Genomic DNA, 20,666 nt, shown 5'->3' with positions numbered 1-20,666 from the left:
CTCTTATCTCTATCTCTTCTGCATTTTAATTGGGGACTCTATATCAGGTTCAAATACTGGCTTTCTGGTTAGGAAAAATATTTTGGTCAGGAGGCCTTCTTTTTATGACACCTATCAAATTCCACATATGGCATAAAGGAAATACATGTTGTCTTATCTAATCCTCAGAGCAATTCTTAAAAGTAAGCATTGTGTGACAGCAGATAGAAGCTGACTGTAAGTTCAACCCAACATAGCAAATATAATGCAGATTTGAAGTCTAAATTTACCAAAATCCAAGTTTTGTGGACTTTATTAAGATGTCTTCTGGTTAAAATAACTATGAAATATTTGTAGGAAGATAACCTTTCTTAAATTCCAAAGTTTTCCAAACTATTATGTTATTCACCTTTTTTCTTACCTCACTTTACCGGCCATATAATAAATCAATTTTTGACTATGACTTGGAAATGATAAAGCACAGGAAAGAATGGGCCTTTTATTCCTCCAAACTATTTCTTACCTCTTTCAACAGGAGAAAAAGCCTAAAATGGTTCAACTCTCCTAAAATGGAGAGTGTTATCCCTCTTATACTTTCCTTTTTGATAAGTATTTCTCTGTTTATGTTTTGCAGAGTTCTGGCAACACTGGGCATTGGGGCATGTCCAATTTATATTGTTGACTTAATTCCTTTTGTAGGATATTTCTCTTCAGAGTATGTATAATAATATTTTTTGATAACTGTTGTTAGATAAAACCAAAACGGAAATTAGTATTAGCCAAAAAAAAAAGTCAGAACCTCTTTAATTTGCCCTTCAAGTGCATTTAGAATTTTTAAGTGACTTAAAAGCAACAAAACTGTTAGTTTTGAATCTTCAAGAAATATTTTTTACATACTCCTCTGTCAGATTTATATGAGTACAATAACTGATAATTGGCTTAGTCAAGAAGATAAAGCAAACATAAGTTAATGGTGAGGTTTGAAGAGATGTACAATGATGATAAGGGTGATAGGTAATGGCATTTATGAACCCAACAGAAAACTAAAGGGTCAGAAGTTAAAAAGGAGGATGAAAGGTAAGAACAAAAAAGAACTGGAAGATGATTAATAAAAATTGACTAAAAAGTAAGGCTGGGGTGAGGGATTGAGAGAAAGACTGGAAATGAAGGAAGTGTACAGGTTTAAAGGTGACAAAATTAAATAGGTAAAAATACTTTATAAGGAAAACCCAGAGAATGCACTGAAAATAGTCCAATCATTACAAAGTATAACTAAGAAAAAGTAGGGAAAACTTAAGTCTTTAGAAAGTTCACACAGCAAATCATATAGATGTGCTCTTGTATCCTAATCCTAACAGCCTCTTCAGATTCTAATCTGCCATTCAATTTTCCTTCCTTCAATATTCGGGATTAGGCTACTTCATTAAGGGAAGTTAATTAAGGAAGGAAGCACGAAGTGAAGGAAGGAGGAAGCAGGAGACCAGGATCTATATAGAGGGGGCTGGAGGCTTCTTTAGGGAGGAGTTTCTGATAGACCGAAAGTCCCCTCACCTCCCCCCTCCTCCCTCCCTCTCTCTCTCTCTCTCTCTCTCTCTCTCTCTCTCTCTCTCTTTCTTTCTTTCTTTCTTTCTTTCTTTCTTTCTTTCTTTCTCTTTCTTTATTTCTGTTGAAACAGAGTTTTGCTCTTGTTGCCCAGGCTGGAGTGCAATGGCGTGATCTCGACTCACTGCGACCTCCACCTCCCAGGTTCAAGTGATCCTTCTGCCTCAGCCTCCTGAGTAGTTGGGATTACAGGCATGCACTCCTATGCCTGGCTAATTTTGTATGTTTAGTAGAGACAGGGTTTCTCTATGTTGGTCAGGCTGGTCTCAAACTCCCAACCTCAGGTGATCCACCCACCTTGGCCTCTCAAAGTGCTGGGATTATAGGCATGAGCCACCACACCCAGCCTCAATTTTCTTTAGATTCTAATCTTCCCTCAACATCCACCCAGATCTGAGGATTTACCAAAGTTGCATTGGTAATTTAGAGATGAGTTTTGAGGCAATGAGGCATGGGATCCCCAAATTTTAAATGGACTGATTTTAAGGTAAACTCTTCACGAGTTGTTTGCTAACTAATGTCAGTTGTTAAAAGGGAAAGAATCTATAATTAAATCATGGTACCATAATGCAAAAAGTTATTCCATCTAGGTAAAGAAGCTCTCAAGTCATGCACTTTAAATTTATGAAATCAGCATAAGCAACGTACCATGATGCTAATGAAGCTTAAGCTCTCTTGCCCAGGATCCTTCCAAAGACTGCAGAAGAGGACCCTAGCAATGTATCCACATGCCATTTCTTTTTGAGCAACCTTTGCAATAGTAAGATATTTTTGTAATCTTTTCTCAAAAGTGGCCCCTAAATTATATGTTTCAAGCTTTAAAAATCTAGATTTACTACTAAGCTTGTACACAATAAACTGTAGCTACAGCTACCTATAATATTCTAAACCACATTTTCTCATTTATGCTGTTTCCCAATAGTCATTGTCTAGTGTATGTGTATATTTAAGTCTTTTATAAGTACATTTGAAAACATGAGGTCACCCAATTTCCTAGTTTATAAAATGGGAAAAGAGGAGAAGCTCATAATAAGTACCACGTCTCAATTATTTTTCTCAAAGTACTTATGGTATTAGGTTTGATACTATGGTATTTAAATCACACATATTTTGACTACTCAACAGTTTATTTGGCAGACAAAATAGTAAGTTCTCTATATAACAACTCTCAGTCAGATATAATTTATAAATCTTTTTCTCATTAAAAATTTTCTTTTGTCCAAGTAAGAACTGTATGTTTAAATAGTAAACATTTAGAGATTGTTGAAAATATTTTCTTTAGTTCAAGAACCTACAGTGTGATTTGCTTAGGTGAATTGGTTTAAATTTAGCCCTCTGTTGCTCCAATAATGAAGATTAGGTTTTTTTCCTCATGTAGAAATTTTCTAAACAAAAGTCCTGAGGCAAACTTTACTTTAATATCAAAAGCTACATTTATCCCTAACAGGTTTTAGAAGTTTATAAGTGAATTGTTTTCTATCATTTACTTAGAGTACATGGTTTTAAAATTGGTCCCTATAATGCTAAGCTGTTTGATCAATTGGTTTTAACAATGTGTCTTCTTAAGAAATGAAAAAGTATTCATTGTATATAATGCAGCATTTGGAAATCTGATATTTATAATCTAGCTGATTTGAAACAAGATTCTATATTAATACATTTCACAACAGTTTTATGAAACCATTGCTCATAAAATGTTTATCTCTTACCTTTTCAATGGCATTAATGCATACGTATTTTTAAAATTAATTTCCTCTTAAAATAGAAACTGTAAGCAGCAACATTATTTTTCCAAAGATAATGTTTTATTTCTTAAATCTGTATCAGGAAATTTAATTTTCTTTAATTCACTATGAATTCTATCTTTTTTGAATTGTAACAGAATTAAATACATGTTGTGCCATTTCATTCATAATTCTTTGGCAAATCAAATGCCTTTTTCATTGGGTCTAATTCTTTTTGAGGTCACATTGCTAAGCAACTAGAAGAAAATTTAAGAACTGGGTTTAAAAAAAAATCCTCATTTACAATTCAAATGAAGGAGCTGCATTCAGTGTGACCAACAGCAGCAGATAACAATAGCGGGTATCTTTTTATCTTCTTTTAAAAACAGACCATGAATGAGAAATTAAAGCAAGAACACACTGGTCTGAGGAACTGAACCTAAAAGAAATCTCTGTTTTCTTAATGTTTGTAGGGATTTGAATTTGGTTTTCATTTCAATTCAACCATGCTTTCACAAACATTCCAAAGTTACATGGTTTTGAAGATACTTTAGTTAGAAACTCTTTCACTATTCACTCATACAAACACACACACACGCACGTATCCGCCTCCCACCCCAAAGATTGAAATTAAAGTTTAGCAAAAGGCAACACAAACTTACCTTTAACAGAAGCTGAATATGACGAAATGAAGCAGAGAAAAAGCACAGCAAGGAGAATCATATTGACCAGCGACCCTCAACTGCATCCAGTGCCCAGCTAGGAGTCACTGAGAAGTGGACTTTTTCAATGGCAGCCAGTGAGGGAGTGACCCTCTTCAGAACCTGCAACAATCATGTTTATCTTTGGGGAAAGGTCAGACTCCAAACTCCAAAACCAGGACCTAAGTTCACTGAAGGGCTCACTATTAATGATTAAACGTAGGTGGGCTGCAGTTTTCAGTCTCTCACTCTTTTTAATTTTTTTTACCCAAGGAGGAAAGTTTAAATGTTTTCACTTTTGAGAGCTAAACCAAACCAGTATACCATCCTATAAATGCAGAGACACTGAGGGACATTCCAAGAAAAAAACTGGTGGTGATACTTTCTGCTTAATATATAACCATCACTATGCCTGTTACAGTAACTGCCTATATTCACATTACAATACTATGTGGGAGGGTAGTAAGGATTCTCAAACTCAGCTAAACCTAACCAAATTTTAATATTTCTTGTATGGATATCTTTGAATTTTTATACTATTTGTATGCTATTATAAAAAATTCACACTGAATTTTAGGATTTATATTTAAACTGCTAAGTCATACCACCACCAATCACTTCAAAATAATGTTAAAGTAGATAGAACTTTCATGAAACACAGATGATCATCCTTATGTGTGAAACTGTATGAGGTTTGAGCAAATCAGCATTGTTTGTCGTTAGCACACTAGCAAGCCGATTGAGTATTTCATAGTAGACCTCTATTTGTGTCTGTGACAAGACACATTTGTCCGAGTCCCCAAACTGGTTGGATGCAGTCCTGTCCTTTCTGAATCCCATTTCTAGGAAGAGATTAAGAGGGGGAATTCCAGCTCTTAGTTCTTTTGCTACAGAATATTAATTAGAAAACTTCTGTAGAATTAAAGTAAATACCCTAGTATGGCTGAGGCCGTACTAACTGAACCAATCCTTGTCCCTGGAAACTCCCATGAGAGAGACCTGCTATGAACAAAATCTACTAAAATGAGGTGGCTTAGGCAGTATGTGGGAATGTTTTGGCAAAGCAGGGAAAAATGTGCTAGTGAAGGGCTATCTGAATGTATTTTAAAATACTTATGGCCATATTTTCATATAAAATGAATTCTTAAGTCTACCCTGGTCACTCTCAAAACCCTTTTCTCAAACCCTAACCTTGAGATTAAATCTTCCAGACAATCTAGGTAAAAGATAGTCGACATGATAGGGGCACGATGAAATTTAAAATTTTAAAATCTACGAAGTTAAGCATATTTCCTCTTGAATAATATCTTTATATAAAGATCAAACTATGAAAATTGTTCTTCTATTGATAATAGAATTTCACCTGCTATCGCAATTTTGTATAAAAAATATAGCTATAGTAGCAAGCAAAAATAAATTGTTTGGTTGGAAATATCACCTTCAAGTTATAAATACGAAGTTTTCCTGGAGTTAAACAGAAAAGTAGCTTTGTGAAAGAAATATAAGTTTTTATGAATAATAGGGATTATGAATATAAGGCAATGTGAAAGTGCTTTACTTTCTATTTGAATAGATTTCTACAGTTTGCCAAAATTTCTGTAATACATACATAGGGATATAAAGCCATTATAATCACTTGAACTTTATTTACCTATTTATTTAAATTAAAAGCTAGTTTGTATCATATTTGATTGTATGAGAACTGTCCTTATGTATTTTCATTTGAGGCTCACAGTTGCAAGACCTTTAATGTTTGTGGTTAGACTATGTGGTGCATGATACTTGTCCTTCGGGTAAAGTACTATTCGTTGTCAAGTGTTTTCCAGAGTCCAAACAATAAAAGATATATCACTATTGCCTAACAAAGTAAATTCTGTTTCATTTGAGCATTTGATTTCCACTAGAAAGCTCCTATGAGTCACTGTTTTAAGTAGTCATTTCAACATAAGATGTTCAAATAAGGCTGCTTCTGCTGGTTATAAATAACATCATCCTTTTATAAAATACAAACTTACAACATTTTCTTTTTATAAGGACAATTTAGAAAAGACTTCTTGAGATCGTTTCATTACAGATGAAATAAGAATGCCAAAGCCTTTCCAAATTCAGTGAACTCTGTGTATCGAAGAAGTATTCTCTTCTGTTACTCTGTTGATTAAGCACAGCAAACACTATGCAAGCATGTGAGCACTATCTCCTAAAACTCACCAGCTATTTTACATAACATGTGAAGCAAAGCACAGTAAAAAAAACAAGAGCTGCCATCTATGGAACAATTACATACTGTTAATCACCTTACATTTTTATAGTAATCCTTACAACAGTCATTTGACATATTAGATAAATGAATCTCGGATTGATTTACTGAAGTGATTTTAGGACTATAGAAAAATAAACCTTGAAACCTAGACCCAAGTATTCCTGTTTGCTTAGAAAACATTAGGGGTGGGAAGTGAGAAAAAAATTGATTTCTTACAGATGACATGCAATTATTAATTGGGACTGTTTTTATAATAAGTCATCACAATTTTGTATGAAAACTAACAGAGCCCTTGATTTTTGTGAATTTGTGGTTAGACATTCAGGCTGAACATACAGGGGTAAAAGTTGATCTATGATAGTTAAATTAAAATCAAATGATACATTTTAAAACAATGCTATTGCAATGAAATTCCTTTGGTAGTACATGACACTGTGAAATATTTGCTATACTTCCATTTACATTGATAAGTAAGGAGACTATGAAATAAAGATGGATGATTAATTCCAAAGTACAGTTGTGTTTCTGTTGAGTGTCAGAGGTTGTCGGGAGTTAACGTATTTTCTTAGATTAGAAGACAAATGAACTTCACCACACTAAAGGTTGGAAGGAAATGTATTACCCTACTGGATATAGAAAGTCAGGATGTATGAAAGGTATGTGAAAAAAAAAAATCTGTTTACAACATTGAAACACTTTGTTCTTAGAAAGAAGAATGACATTAATGAAAAAAAAAATTTAGAAGGACACTTTAAGTTATCCCTACATGGTCATAACAGTTTAAATCTAAAAGTATTTTCAAATCAATGAGAGAGAGCATTTTGAAAGAATCTTGAAAATATTTCTTAAGTTAAAAATATTCTTAATGTGATGACTTTTTTTTATTCCAAGGCAAAATTATATAGGAATACATACATTATTTTGAAAGGTATTGTTTAAAGAATTCTCTATAAGAAAATAAAGATTCATTGAATTCCTTATCAAAAGCAAAGCTGGTTTGAAACACTGGGAATCTAAGAATCTAAAAAGAACATTCATTTTTCCAAAATAGAGTCATTAACCAAATTTTATGCCCCCATACATATATACACGCATATAAATTTGACAACCAAAAAAAGCCTTTGTATCATATCAGTTACCATAAAAGGATTCTAAATTATCTTTGACCACACAAAACTGAATTGCTAGCATTTAAAGGAGAGAATTGATGGAAACTCTTTTAGTAGACTACTGTAAATACAATAAGATTTTAATTTTGATCAGAATAAATGTATTGAACATTCAAAAAAAAGAAATTTAAAAACTTAAATTAAATTATATCCTAGCATAAATACAATTTTCCTTTTAAAGTATATGCAATGCAACAATTACATTTATGAAATAATTCTTAATATATAGCTATAAAAATACGAATTTATTTGAAGTGGAACCAGAAGTCAATTGTTTTAAATAATTATCCAAATAAGAAAATAAAAAATGTTAAAAAGAGATCAAGAGATATAGAGGATAGAGTGAGTGGCACAAAGGCAATATTTGGGGAATATATTGAAGAATTTCCAAGAACTATTGAAAGGCACTGTATCAGTTCTCCATAGCTACCATAACAAATTACCACAAAATTTAGTGGTTTAAAACGCAAATTTATTGTCTTATACTCTTGGAAGTCAGAAGTCTAACACTGGGGTCACTGGGATAAAATGAAAGTATTGGCAGGTGTATCCCTTTCTGGAGGCTTTAGGGGAGTATTTGTTTCCTTACCTTTTCTAGCTTCTAGAAGCTACCTGCATTCCTTGACTCATGGTCTCTTCTTCCATTTACAAAACCAGCAAGAGTAAGCTGAATCCTTTTTAGTTCATGTCACTCTGACCATCTCTTCTGTCTCCCTCTTCCATTTTATGAATCCTTGTGATTATACTGGGCCTGCCTAAATAATCCAGGATAATCTTTTTACCCTGAGGTCTGCGGATTGGGAACTTTGATTTCATCTACAACCTTAACTTAGAATATCACAGGTTCTGGAGATTAAGACATTTAACATATTTGGGGTGCCACTGTCTGCCTATCACAGACACCAATCCACAGATTCACGAGGCTCAATAAATCTTAAGCAGGATAATTTTTAATACACACATACACACGACTAGACACATCATAATTAAACTGCAGAATATCAAAGAGAGAGAGAAGATATTTAAAGGAACCAGATAGAGAGGATAGATTATTTTCAAGGAGAAAAAGCAGCAGACAACTACTAAATTATTAACAGTATCAATGAAAACTAGGAGACATTAGAACGTTGTCTTCAATGTGCTGAGAGAAAATAATTGTGAATTTAGTATTCTATATAGATTCTGTAAATATGTCTTTTGAGTATAAACTTGACATACAGATTTTCCAGAGAAATTAAAACTGAAAATTTACAACTAAAGGACCCCTCCAAATGATATCTTTAAAAATCTGCTTCAATTAGAAAAAAAATTGACCCCAGATAAAATCTGAGATGCAAGAAGGGATGAAGAGCAAAGAAAGTACGGTGGAGAAACACACTAGCTCTTAATAATAGTGTCTTGTGGGGTTGAGCATAAAGTGCACAAAAATAACATTAAAAATGTTACCACAAAGACCTTTGTGGTATAGTGAAAATTTGGATACCAAAATGTTTAAGTACAAAAATTAGTTCAATAAATTATGGTGTATCATTTCAGCAGAATTCCACTAAGCCATTTTAAAATAATACTATATAAGCATATATTTTGTATAATATGGTATGTGTAAATATGCAAACATGTAAATATGGTATATTTACCATATCTTAGTAAGTAAACAGTCTGTTAAACAGCAGATGTAGATATGGTTTGAGATTTCTTGTTTAAACAGTATACCTACATGTTAGCACAGAAAAGGATTAGAACAATATTCGGGGGTGGAGCAAGATGGCCGAATAGGAACAGCTCCAGTCTCCAACTCCCAGCGCGAGCGACACAGAAGACCGGTGATTTCTGCATTTTCAACTGAGGTACTGGGGTCATCTCACTAGGGAGTGCCGGACAATCGGTGCTGGTCAGCTGCTGCAGCCTGACCAGCGAGAGCTGAAGCAGGGAGAGGCATCGCCTCACCTGGAAGTGCAAGGGGGAAGGGAATCCGTTTTCCTAGCCAGGGGAACTGAGACACACAACACCTGGAAAATCGGGTAACTCCCACCCCAATACTGCGCTTTAAGCAGACAGGCACACCAGGAGAATATATCCCACACCTGGCCGGGAGGGTCCCACGCCCACGGAGCCTCCCTCACTGCTAACACAGCAGTCTGCCGCGATCTATCGGCAAGGCAGCAGCGAGGCTGGGGGAGGGGTGCCCGCCATTGCTGAGGCTTAAGTAGGTAAACAAAGCCGCTGGGAAGCTGGAACTGGGTGGAGCTCACAGCAGCTCAAGGAAGCCTGCCTGTCTCTGTAGTCTCCACCTCTGGGGACAGCGCACAGCTGAAGACCAACAGGGGAAGCAGCAGGGGCCGGTGCAGACGCGAACAACTCTGTCTGACAGCTTTGAGGAGAGCCGTGGATCTCCCAATGTGGAGGTTGAGATGTGAAAACGGACAGACTGCCTGCTCAGGTGGGTCCCTGACCCCTGAGTAGCCTAGCTGGGAGACATCCCCCATTAGGGGCAGTCTGACACCCCACACCTCACAGGGTGGAGTACACCCCTGAGATGAAACTTCCAAAGGAAGAATCAGACAGGTACACTCACTGTTCAGCAATATTTTATCTTCGGCAAACTCTGCTGCTGATACCCAGGCAAACAGGGTATGGAGTGGACCTCAAGCAATCTCCAACAGACCAACAGACAGTCCTCCTGACTGTCAGAAGGAAAACTATCAAAAAGGAAGGACACCTATACCAAAACCCCATCAGTACGTCACCATCATCAAAGACCAGAGACAGATAAAACCACAAAGATGGGGAAGAAGCAGGGCAGAAAAGCTGGAAATTCAAAAAATAAGAGCGCATCTCCCCCTGCAAAGGAGCGCAGCCCATCGCCAGCAACGGATCAAAGCTGGTCAGAGAATGACTTTGACGAGATGAGAGAAGAAGGCTTCAGTCCATCAAACTTCTCAGAGCTAAAGGAGGAATTACGTACCCAGTGCAAAGAAACTAAAAATCTTGAAAAAAGAGTGGAAGAATTGACAGCTAGACTAATTAATGCAGAGAAGATCATGAACGAAATGACAGAGATGAAAACCATGACACGAGAAATACGTGACAAATGCACAAGCTTCAGTAACCGACTCGATCAACTGGAAGAAAGAGTATCAGCGATTGAGGATCAAATGAATGAAATGAAGCGAGAAGAGAAACCAAAAGAAAAAAGAAGAAAAAGAAATGAACAAAGCCTGCAAGAAGTATGGGATTATGTAAAAAGACCAAATCTACGTCTGATTGGGGTGCCTGAAAGTGAGGGGGAAAATGGAACCAAGTTGGAAAACACTCTTCAGGATATCATCCAGGAGAACTTCCCCAACCTAGTAGGGCAGGCCAATGTTCAAATTCAGGAAATACAGAGAACGCCACAAAGATACTCCTCCAGAAGAGCAACTCCAAGACACATAATTGCCAGATTCACCAAAGTTGAAATGAAGGAAAAAATCTTAAGGGCAGCCAGAGAGAAAGGTCGGGTTACCCACAAAGGGAAGCCCATCAGACTAACAGCAGATCTCTCGGCAGAAACTCTACAAGCCAGAAGAGAGTGGGGGCCAATATTCAACGTTCTTAAAGAAAAGAATTTTAAACCCAGAATTTCATATTCAGCCAAACTAAGTTTCATAAGTGAAGGAGAAATAAAATCCTTTACAGATAAGCAAATGCTTAGAGATTTTGTCACCACAAGGCCTGCCTTACAAGAGACCCTGAAGGAAGCCCTAAACATGGAAAGGAACAACCAGTACCAGCCATTGCAAAAACATGCCAAAATGTAAAGACCATCGAGGCTAGGAAGAAACTGCATCAACTAACGAGCAAAATAACCAGTTAATATCATAATGACAGGATCAAGTTCACACATAACAATATTAACCTTAAATGTAAATGGACTAAATGCTCCAATTAAAAGACACAGACTGGCAAACTGGATAAAGAGTCAAGACCCATCAGTCTGCTGTATTCAGGAGACCCATCTCACATGCAGAGACATACATAGGCTCAAAATAAAGGGATGGAGGAAGATCTACCAAGCAAATGGAGAACAAAAAAAAGCAGGGGTAGCAATCCTAGTCTCTGATAAAACAGACTTTAAACCATCAAAGATCAAAAGAGACAAAGAAGGCCATTACATAATGGTAAAGGGATCAATTCAACAGGAAGAGCTAACTCTCCTAAATATATATGCACCCAATACAGGAGCACCCAGATTCATAAAGCAAGCCCTTAGAGACTTACAAAGAGACTTAGACTCCCATACAATAATAATGGGAGACTTCAACACTCCACTGTCAACATTAGACAGATCAACGAGACAGAAAGTTAACAAGGATATCCAGGAATTCAACTCATCTCTGCACCAAGAGGACCTAATAGACATCTATAGAACTCTCCACCCCAAATCAACAGAATATACATTCTTCTCAGCACCACATCGCACTTATTCCAAAATTGACCACATAATTGGAAGTAAAGCACTCCTCAGCAAATGTACAAGAACAGAAATTATAACAAACTGTCTCTCAGACCACAGTGCAATCAAACTAGAACTCAGGACTAAGAAACTCAATCAAAACTGCTCAACTACATGGAAACTGAACAACCTGCTCCTGAATGACTACTGGGTACATCACGAAATGAAAGCAGAAATAAAGATGTTCTTTGAAACCAATGAGAACAAAGATACAACATACCAGAATCTCTGGGACACATTTAAAGCAGTGTGTAGAGGGAAATTTATAGCACTAAATGCCCACAAGAGAAAGCAGGAAAGATCTAAAATTGACACTCTAACATCACAATTAAAAGAACTAGAGAGGCAAGAGCAAACACATTCAAAAGCTAGCAGAAGGCAAGAAATAACTAAGATCAGAGCAGAACTGAAGGAGATAGAGACACAAAAAACCCTGCAAAAAATCAATGAATCCAGGCATTGGTTTTTTGAAAAGATCAACAAAATTGACAGACCGCTAGCAAGACTAATAAGGAAGAAAAGAGAGAGGAATCAAATAGACGCAATAAAAAATGATAAAGGGGATATCACCACCGACCCCACAGAAATACAAACAACCATCAGAGAATACTATAAACGCCTCTACGCAAATCAACTAGAAAATCTAGAAGAAATGGATAATTTCCTGGACACTTACACTCTTCCAAGACTAAACCAGGAAGAAGTTGAATCCCTGAATAGATCAATAGCAGGCTATGAAATTGAGGCAACAATTAAGAGCCTACCCACCAAAAAAAGTCCAGGACCAGATGGATTCACAGCTGAATTCTACCAGAGGTACAAGGAGGAGCTGGTACCATTCCTTCTGAAACTATTCCAATCAATAGAAAAAGAGGGAATCCTCCCTAACTCATTTTATGAGGCCAACATCATCCTGATACCAAAGCCTGGCAGAGACACAACAAAAAAAGAGAATTTTAGACCAATATCCCGGATGAACATCAATGCAAAAATCCTCAATAAAATACTGGCAAACCGGATTCAGCAGCACATCAAAAAGCTTATCCACCATGATCAAGTGGGCTTCATGCCCGGGATGCAAGGCTGGTTCAACATTCGCAAATCAATAAACGTAATCCAGCATATAAACAGAACCAAGACAAGAACCACATGATTATCTCAATAGATGCAGAAAAGGCTTTTGACAAAATTCAACAGCCCTTCATGCTAAAAAGGCTCAATAAATTCGGTATTGATGGAACGTACCTCAAAACAATAAGAGCTATTTATGACAAACCCACAGCTAATATCATTCTGAATGGGCAAAAACTGGAAAAATTCCCTTTGAAAACTGGCACAAGACAGGGATGCCCTCTCTCACCACTCCTATTCAACATAGTGTTGGAAGTTCTGGCTAGGGCAATCAGGCAAGAGAAAGAAATCAAGGGTATCCAGTTAGGAAAAGAAGAAGTCAAATTGTCCCTGTTTGCAGATGACATGATTGTATATTTAGAAAACCCCATTGTCTCAGCCCAAAATCTCCTTAAGCTGATAAGAAACTTCAGCAAAGTCTCAGGATACAAAATTAATGTGCAAAAATCACAAGCATTCTTATACACCAGTAACAGACAAGCAGAGAGCCAAATCAGGAATGAACTTCCATTCACAATTGCTTCAAAGAGAATAAAATACCTAGGAATCCAGCTTACAAGGGATGTAAAGGACCTCTTCAAGGAGAAGTACAAACCACTGCTCAGTGAAATCAAAGAGGACACAAACAAATGGAAGAACATACCATGCTCATGGATAGGAAGAATCAATATTGTGAAAATGGCCATACTGCCCAAGGTTATTTATAGATTCAATGCCATCCCCATCAAGCTACCAATGAGTTTCTTCACAGAATTGGAAAAAACTGCTTGAAAGTTCATATGGAACCAAAAAAGAGCCCGCATTGCCAAGACAATCCTAAGTCAAAAGGACAAAGCTGGAGGCGTCACGCTACCTGACTTCAAACTATACTACAAGGCTACAGTAACCAAAACAGCATGGTACTGGTACCAAAACAGAGATATAGACCAATGGAACAGAACAGAGTCCTCAGAAATAATACCACACATCTACAACCATCTGATCTTTGACAAACCTGAGAGAAACAAGAAATGGGGAAAGGATTCCCTATTTAATAAATGGTGCTGGGAAAATTGGCTAGCCATAAGTAGAAAGCTGAAACTGGATCCTTTCCTTACCCCTTATACGAAGATTAATTCAAGATGGATTAGAGACTTAAATGTTAGACCTAATACCATAAAAACCCTAGAAGAAAATCTAGGTAGTACCATTCAGGACATAGGCATGGGCAAGGACTTCATGTCTAAAACACCAAAAGCAACAGCAGCAAAAGCCAAAATTGACAAATGGGATCTAATTAAACTAAAGAGCTTTTGCACAGCAAAAGAAACTACCATCAGAGTGAACAGGCAACCTACAGAATGGGAGAACATTTTTGCAACCTACTCATCTGACAAAGGGCTAATATCCAGAATCTACAAAGAACTCAAACAAATATACAAGAAAAAAGCAAACAACCCCATCAAAAAGTGGGCAAAGGATATGAACAGACATTTCTCAAAAGAAGACATTCATACAGCCAACAGACACATGAAAAAATGCTCATCATCACTGGCCATCAGAGAAATGCAAATCAAAACCACAATGAGATACCATCTCACACCAGTTAGAATGGCAATCATTAAGAAGTCAGGAAACAACAGGTGTTGGAGAGGATGTGGAGAAATAGGAACGCTTTTACACTGTTGGTGGGATTGTAAACTAGTTCAACCATTATGGAAAACAGTATGGCAATTCCTCAAGGATCTAGAACTAGATGTACCATATGACCCAGCCATCCCACTACTGGGTATATACCCAAAGGGTTATAAATTATTCTACTACAAAGACACACGCACACGTATGTTTATTGCGGCACTATTCACAATAGCAAAGTCTTGGAATCAACCAAAATGTCCATCTGTGACAGACTGGATTAAGAAAATGTGGCACATATACACCATGGAATACTATGCAGCCATAAAAAAGGATGAGTTTGCGTCCTTTGTAGGGACATGGATGCAGCTGGAAACCATCATTCTTAGCAAACTATCACAAGAAGAGAAAACCAAACACCGCATGTTCTCACTCATAGGTAGGAACTGAACAATGAGATCACTTGGACTCGGGAAGGGGATCATCACACACTGGGGCCTATCATGGGGAGGGGGGAGGAGGGAGGGATTGCATTGGGGAGTTATACATGATATAAATGATGAATTGATGGGTGCTGACGAGTTGGTGGGTGCAGCACACCAACATGGCATAAGTATACATATGTAACAAACCTCCACATTATGCACATGTACCCTAGAACTTAAAGTATAATAAAATAAAATAAAATAAAATAAAATAAAATAAAATAAAATAAAATAAAATACAATAAAATAAAAAAAAGAACAATATTCACTGAGCACCTTAATAATTATTATCTCTGAGAGATGGAATATAGTTTGTGTTTGCATTTTTTTTGCCGTTATATTTTCTCACATTCTATAATGTATATGTTACTTTAAAATACGTTTTATTGTTTATAACAGTTTAGATTTACAGAAAAATTGCTAAAATAATACAAAGATTTCCCATACAGCCTGCACAGTTATTTCTACTGTTAATATCTTACATTAGTGTAGTTGATTTGTTATTATTAATAAACCAATATTAATATATTATTAACTAAAATTCATACTTTATTAGATTACCTTTGTTTTTACCTAATTCTTTTTTTCTGTTCCATCCAGGGTACATCACATTTAGTTCTCATGTATCTTTAGGCTCCTCTTGGCTGTAATAGCTCTGAGGAGAACTGGGCAGATATTTTGTAAGATACTCCTCTAGTGAATTTTTGTGATATTTTTCTCATGATTTGACTAAAGTTGTAAGTTTGGAGGAGGAAGACCACAGAGGTAAAGTGCCATTTTCTTGATACCACATTACATCAGAGGTACATAATATCAACATGATTTATCTCTATTTACATTGACTTTGATCATCTGGCTGAGCAGTGTTGTCAGATTTCTCCATTGTAAAGTGAATTTTTTTTCTCCCTTTTTTTCATACTGAGCTCTTTGTAAGGAAGTGCTATGTACATCCCACACTTACGGGGTTGGGAGTTATGTTCCTCCTCCTTGAGGGTGGAGTAGCTACATAAATTATTTGAATTCCTCTGCATGGGAAATTTGTCTTTAATTTCCCATTGATTTATTTAATCACTTTATCAATAAGGACTTGTGGATATTTAATTTATACTTTAGGTTATAGTCAAATCCTTCTTTGTTGCTACAATTGTTCTATCTTTAGCCACTGGGAGTTCCTTCAGTTGGCCCCGTGTTCCTTTGACATACCCATAAATGTGTTTTGCTTGGGTTCTGATTCTGGTTTTGGTTTTTAGCATCTCCTTATTATCTGGCACTGCAAGATGCTCCCAGCTCATCTTGTACATTTTTACTCCAATCTTAGAATCAGTCACTTCTCCAAGAATCCCTGGTTTCCTTTATTGAAGAACTGTACTAGAAACCAAGATCTGGACACCAAGAGTGGCTCCTTTTTACAGCATCAAGTCTTTCAATCTATGAATACATCTCTCTCCATTTATTTAGATCTTCTTTGACTTTTTTCATCAGTTTCGCAACTTCTTCATGTAGATTCTGTTCAAATTTTGTTAGATTTATACCTATTTCATTTTGGAGGGGTTGTTGCTTTTTAATTTCAAGTTCCATTTCTGCCCTGCTGCTGTACAGGAAGGCAATTGACTTCTGCATGTTAACCTTACATCACAAGGCCTTACTATAATTGCTTATTAGTTTAGTGAAGGTCTTTTTTAGTACATTTTTGGGGATTTTCTAGACAGATATTAATGTCATCTATAAATGGTTTTATTTCTCCCTTTTATTTTATTTTTAAATCTTATTGCACTGGTTAGAACTTCCAGTATAATGGTGAATATATGGGTGTACTTTCTATATTTCTTATTTTCTGAGTTCTGTTATTCAACTTCAAATATTCATTTTTGAGTAGTTTTCATTTTTATGTTGTTCTTCAATATTTTCTATTATTTAAAATTTGCTGTTTCGAAATATTGTATTATAGTTTTCATCTACCTTTTTTTTTTTTTTTTGCTTCATATTCTCTTTTCTATTATAGCAACTTTAAATGAAATTTGACCACGATCCTTTTCTGTGGTTCATTTTTAGGCTAATTAAGTTATGCTGTATTTTTAAGAGGGAGGATTGGGTAGAAGAGCTTTTCCAGTTTCATGGCTCTAGAGGTACCTTTTCTAGCATTTCATAAAATGATACACGTGTCTTTATATTTTCTGAGCTCTGTCTCCTCTCTATTCTCCCACTTTTATCTGCATCTGCTTTTTTCTTGGCCGCTATTGTCTCTGTTCTGTTCAATTTGGATTCAACTTTCAGCAGTTTCTCCTTAGTGTTGGGCTACGTTCAAGAATGGAGATCCAGTTTGTTGGTTTCGAGACTTCACAGGCCTCACGTACCTCCAGCAGCTTCAGACCCTCCTGCTCATGCCTTCACACTTAGCTGAGCTTAGAGTCAGATGAACAACCTGCCAGTTTTGCCGCCGACCTCACATTGGTTTCCTCTTGTTTTTTAGTGATTATTTGTTTGGCAGTTTTGGGGCCTTCCCATTCTGAGGGTTTTCAGATGATCTGTTGTTTTACCACCACTCCCTCCTACACAGTTGCCGATATTAAGTTGGGTTTGCTCCTTCCTGTTCATATTTTGAGGTTTGTAGGGATTCCTTTTCACCTAGTTATGTTATAGCTATCTTCTGGGATTGTTATTGTCTATCCTAGATGCTTTACCTGTTTTTATGAGGAGATTCAGGAGGTTCACAGACTACACTGCCTCTCTAATCATCTTCCCAGAGTCTTCAATATTCATGTATTACTTGGGAGGATACGAGTAATATGTATGTATATGTAAATGTACAAATACATTTTAAACTTTTTTTCTGTATTTTTGGAGTCAGTCGAAATGCAAGTTGAAATGATTATAGATGAGTGGTCGATTCTTCCTTTTAGCTACCTTTCAAGTCATGTTTAAAAATGGGTTTCTTTTTGGCTTTCCTAGACTGAAATTAAAGTACTCACAAGTGTTATTCTATTTCCACATCTTCTCACTCCCAACTTGCTGAAGAGTATCCTAAGACTTAAAATCAGAATTAAGCTTAAAATAATGAAATTTGTAATGATTGCCCAATATTTTGAAATCAAAGTTATGGAGGGGTTCATAATCATAGTTATTACTGTATTTTTATGTTCTAAAGTTCCAGTTCTATCTGTGGCCTCCTTCTTATTCTGCAAACTAGGGTCCAATTTAACAAAGTGGTTGTCAACTGTCTGAATATGGCCCACAGACATATTTTATTTAGTCTGCTCAGTATTTTAAAACAAACTACATAACTGCCAACACTTTAAAACCAGATTTCATATTTACGGCTGTTCTTTAAAAAATGATGCAATTAGGCTCATATTCTGGTGCATTAGGCTCATATTCTCTCTTGGAACTTGTACCCTGATTAAAGAGGAAATGCACTCTCAGTTTTGTAATACTTTGCTTCCAGACGCTTCTCTCATTTGCTACCTTCCAGTCCCCGTAGATAGTATGCATTTGTAACCCACGGAGTATTATCTCTTTGAGTTCAACCTCTTATATTGGCTTAAACTACAAGTATGTGCTCATTCTTTTAAAAATCTGTTGCTACTCAGATGTCCTGCAGACTCCCCAGAATCTACTATTTTAAAACAAAACTATTTTTTCAAAACCTATTTTTCTTCCAGTATTCCCTAAATGACCCCGGTAATGTTACTGCATTGCTACAGTTGTCCAAGTTAGAGAAGCCCTTAGGGTTTTTATCTCCTCCTTTTTCCTCATTCTATCCACAGCTTTTCAGTCATGTGCAAAACTATGACACGTTTTTTTGCTTTTACTGTTCCCAAATCTCAAACTTCTTTACTTTTCTGACACCTGTACAACTCCTACTTACTTTCCAAGATGAAAAAAAATTATTTAATCTCCAAAACTATGTCCTCTGCCTCAAGGAGCATTTAGTTGCTTCTTTCAAAGTACAAGCATCTCAAGTAAATGTTGTATTTATTTACTGCTGGCTCCCCTATTAGATTAAGGATTCCTTAAGGACAGAGAGAATGACTTAGACATTTCTGTATCACCAGTACTAACACAAAAAGTATAGAACTCGATACATGTGTCAAATAAATACATAAATTTTACAAATCAATGAAAATATTGTTTCATATGATTTCACCTTCTTAAACTTTCTACGTTTCAATTTTTTGTTAAATTGACTTTTTTGCTGGTGCTTCTTTGGTGCTTACTTTGGATTAATACTAGAATCATTTTAAATTTTGCACCAAGTGACTACAAAGTTAAATGTCTATGTCAAAAAGAAAATTTATTGACTTCGTTATTAGAATATGGTTTTTTTGTTGTTCTTTTTTGTTTGTTTGTTTTTGCTTTAAAACTTTGCTTAAAATATCTAAGGATGCCAGGTAATAACTCTGAAAAAAATGTATAATTATTTATAAAACAGATCCCATAGGAGCAACTGAACAGCTGTGGAAAGATTTGGCACATTACTTTGCCAGCCTGAATTTAATGACCTACATGTGAAGGGCTACATATCCAATTACTAATCCTCCCTCAGCTACTCTTTGCCCTGATATGGAGGCAGCTGAAAAAAGATGCCCTACTAACAGATCAGAAGTGGATCCAGATTTTTTTGCTAGTGCTTAGTTAACAAAGATCTTTTAGGTTTGAGATGAGGAAGAAACATAGAGGGACTCACAACAGTGTTATAGCTGACATAGTGTTTCAAGTAAAATTTAAGCGCTTATGGCAAGACTGACTTTAGTTTTGTAACTAGAAGTCAAAGAAATTTTGGCTCTTTTAGAGACCCTCAAATTCTGGATTTAATTTTCTATTCATTGAAGCCTTTAAACATGTTCAAATACCTTCAAGCATCAAGGATAATTTACTTCAAAATTATTTCTATATGAGAAGCCAGTCTTCTATTCAAAGATGCAAACCTCATTCTTATCTTCAAATTCTGCAATAATCACCTATTAGAAGTAGAGGGGAAAAAACTAAATAGAAAACGACAATCTATGGGATTGTGTTTCATTTCTCTCTCAGTTGACATGGTCTATATATAGCAAAAAGATTATATAAGGTCAAGTATTATAAACAATGAAATGTCATCTGATATTCTGCAAAACAGCATAGGAAAAATAGCTCAAGGAATGAACAAAGAGTAAAGCTATGGCTGTTTTATTTCAGCCATAAAAAAGCCTTACAGATTCTAAATTTAAATGCATTCTACTGTGAATCTGACTCACTTTTCGAATTTAATTTTCCACTTGAGCTATGTAAAATCATGTGATATGGTAATTTTCTGTATAAATTAAAAATAATATAGGCATGAGATGCGTTTCATTTTGAACACAAATTACGAGCCTTTCTTCGTTGTTTTGCATTTTTAACAGTGAGACTATCTTAATTCCTCCATCCAATACTCACAAGAATATATGAATGAATAAATACTCGTCTGCAGGTACACACTTACTTCTTGAACGTGAAAAAACAGACATCACTGTTAACTACCTCCCAC

At 35.9% G+C, this 20,666-nt stretch overlaps 1 protein-coding gene across 1 annotated transcript in view; it reads right to left on the bottom strand.

Annotated features, from left to right (window-relative positions):
- The window catches only part of MTTP (microsomal triglyceride transfer protein), a 54,679-nt gene extending 50,550 nt beyond the window's left edge, over nucleotides 1-4,129 (bottom strand). Inside the window, exon 1 of the mRNA XM_010371637.2 lies at nucleotides 3,968-4,129. Within this exon, the coding sequence (XP_010369939.2) occupies nucleotides 3,968-4,028 (61 nt within the window). The 5' untranslated portion in view covers nucleotides 4,029-4,129. The remainder of the gene's footprint in view (nucleotides 1-3,967) is intronic.
- Between the last annotated feature and the right edge of the window lie 16,537 nt (nucleotides 4,130-20,666).

Source organism: Rhinopithecus roxellana, chromosome 2, assembly GCF_007565055.1.
Source record: "Rhinopithecus roxellana isolate Shanxi Qingling chromosome 2, ASM756505v1, whole genome shotgun sequence".
NCBI lineage: Eukaryota > Metazoa > Chordata > Mammalia > Primates > Cercopithecidae > Rhinopithecus > Rhinopithecus roxellana.
The sequence above is the reverse complement of the archived record's forward strand: the minus strand, read 5'-3'. Positions and strand labels throughout refer to the sequence as shown.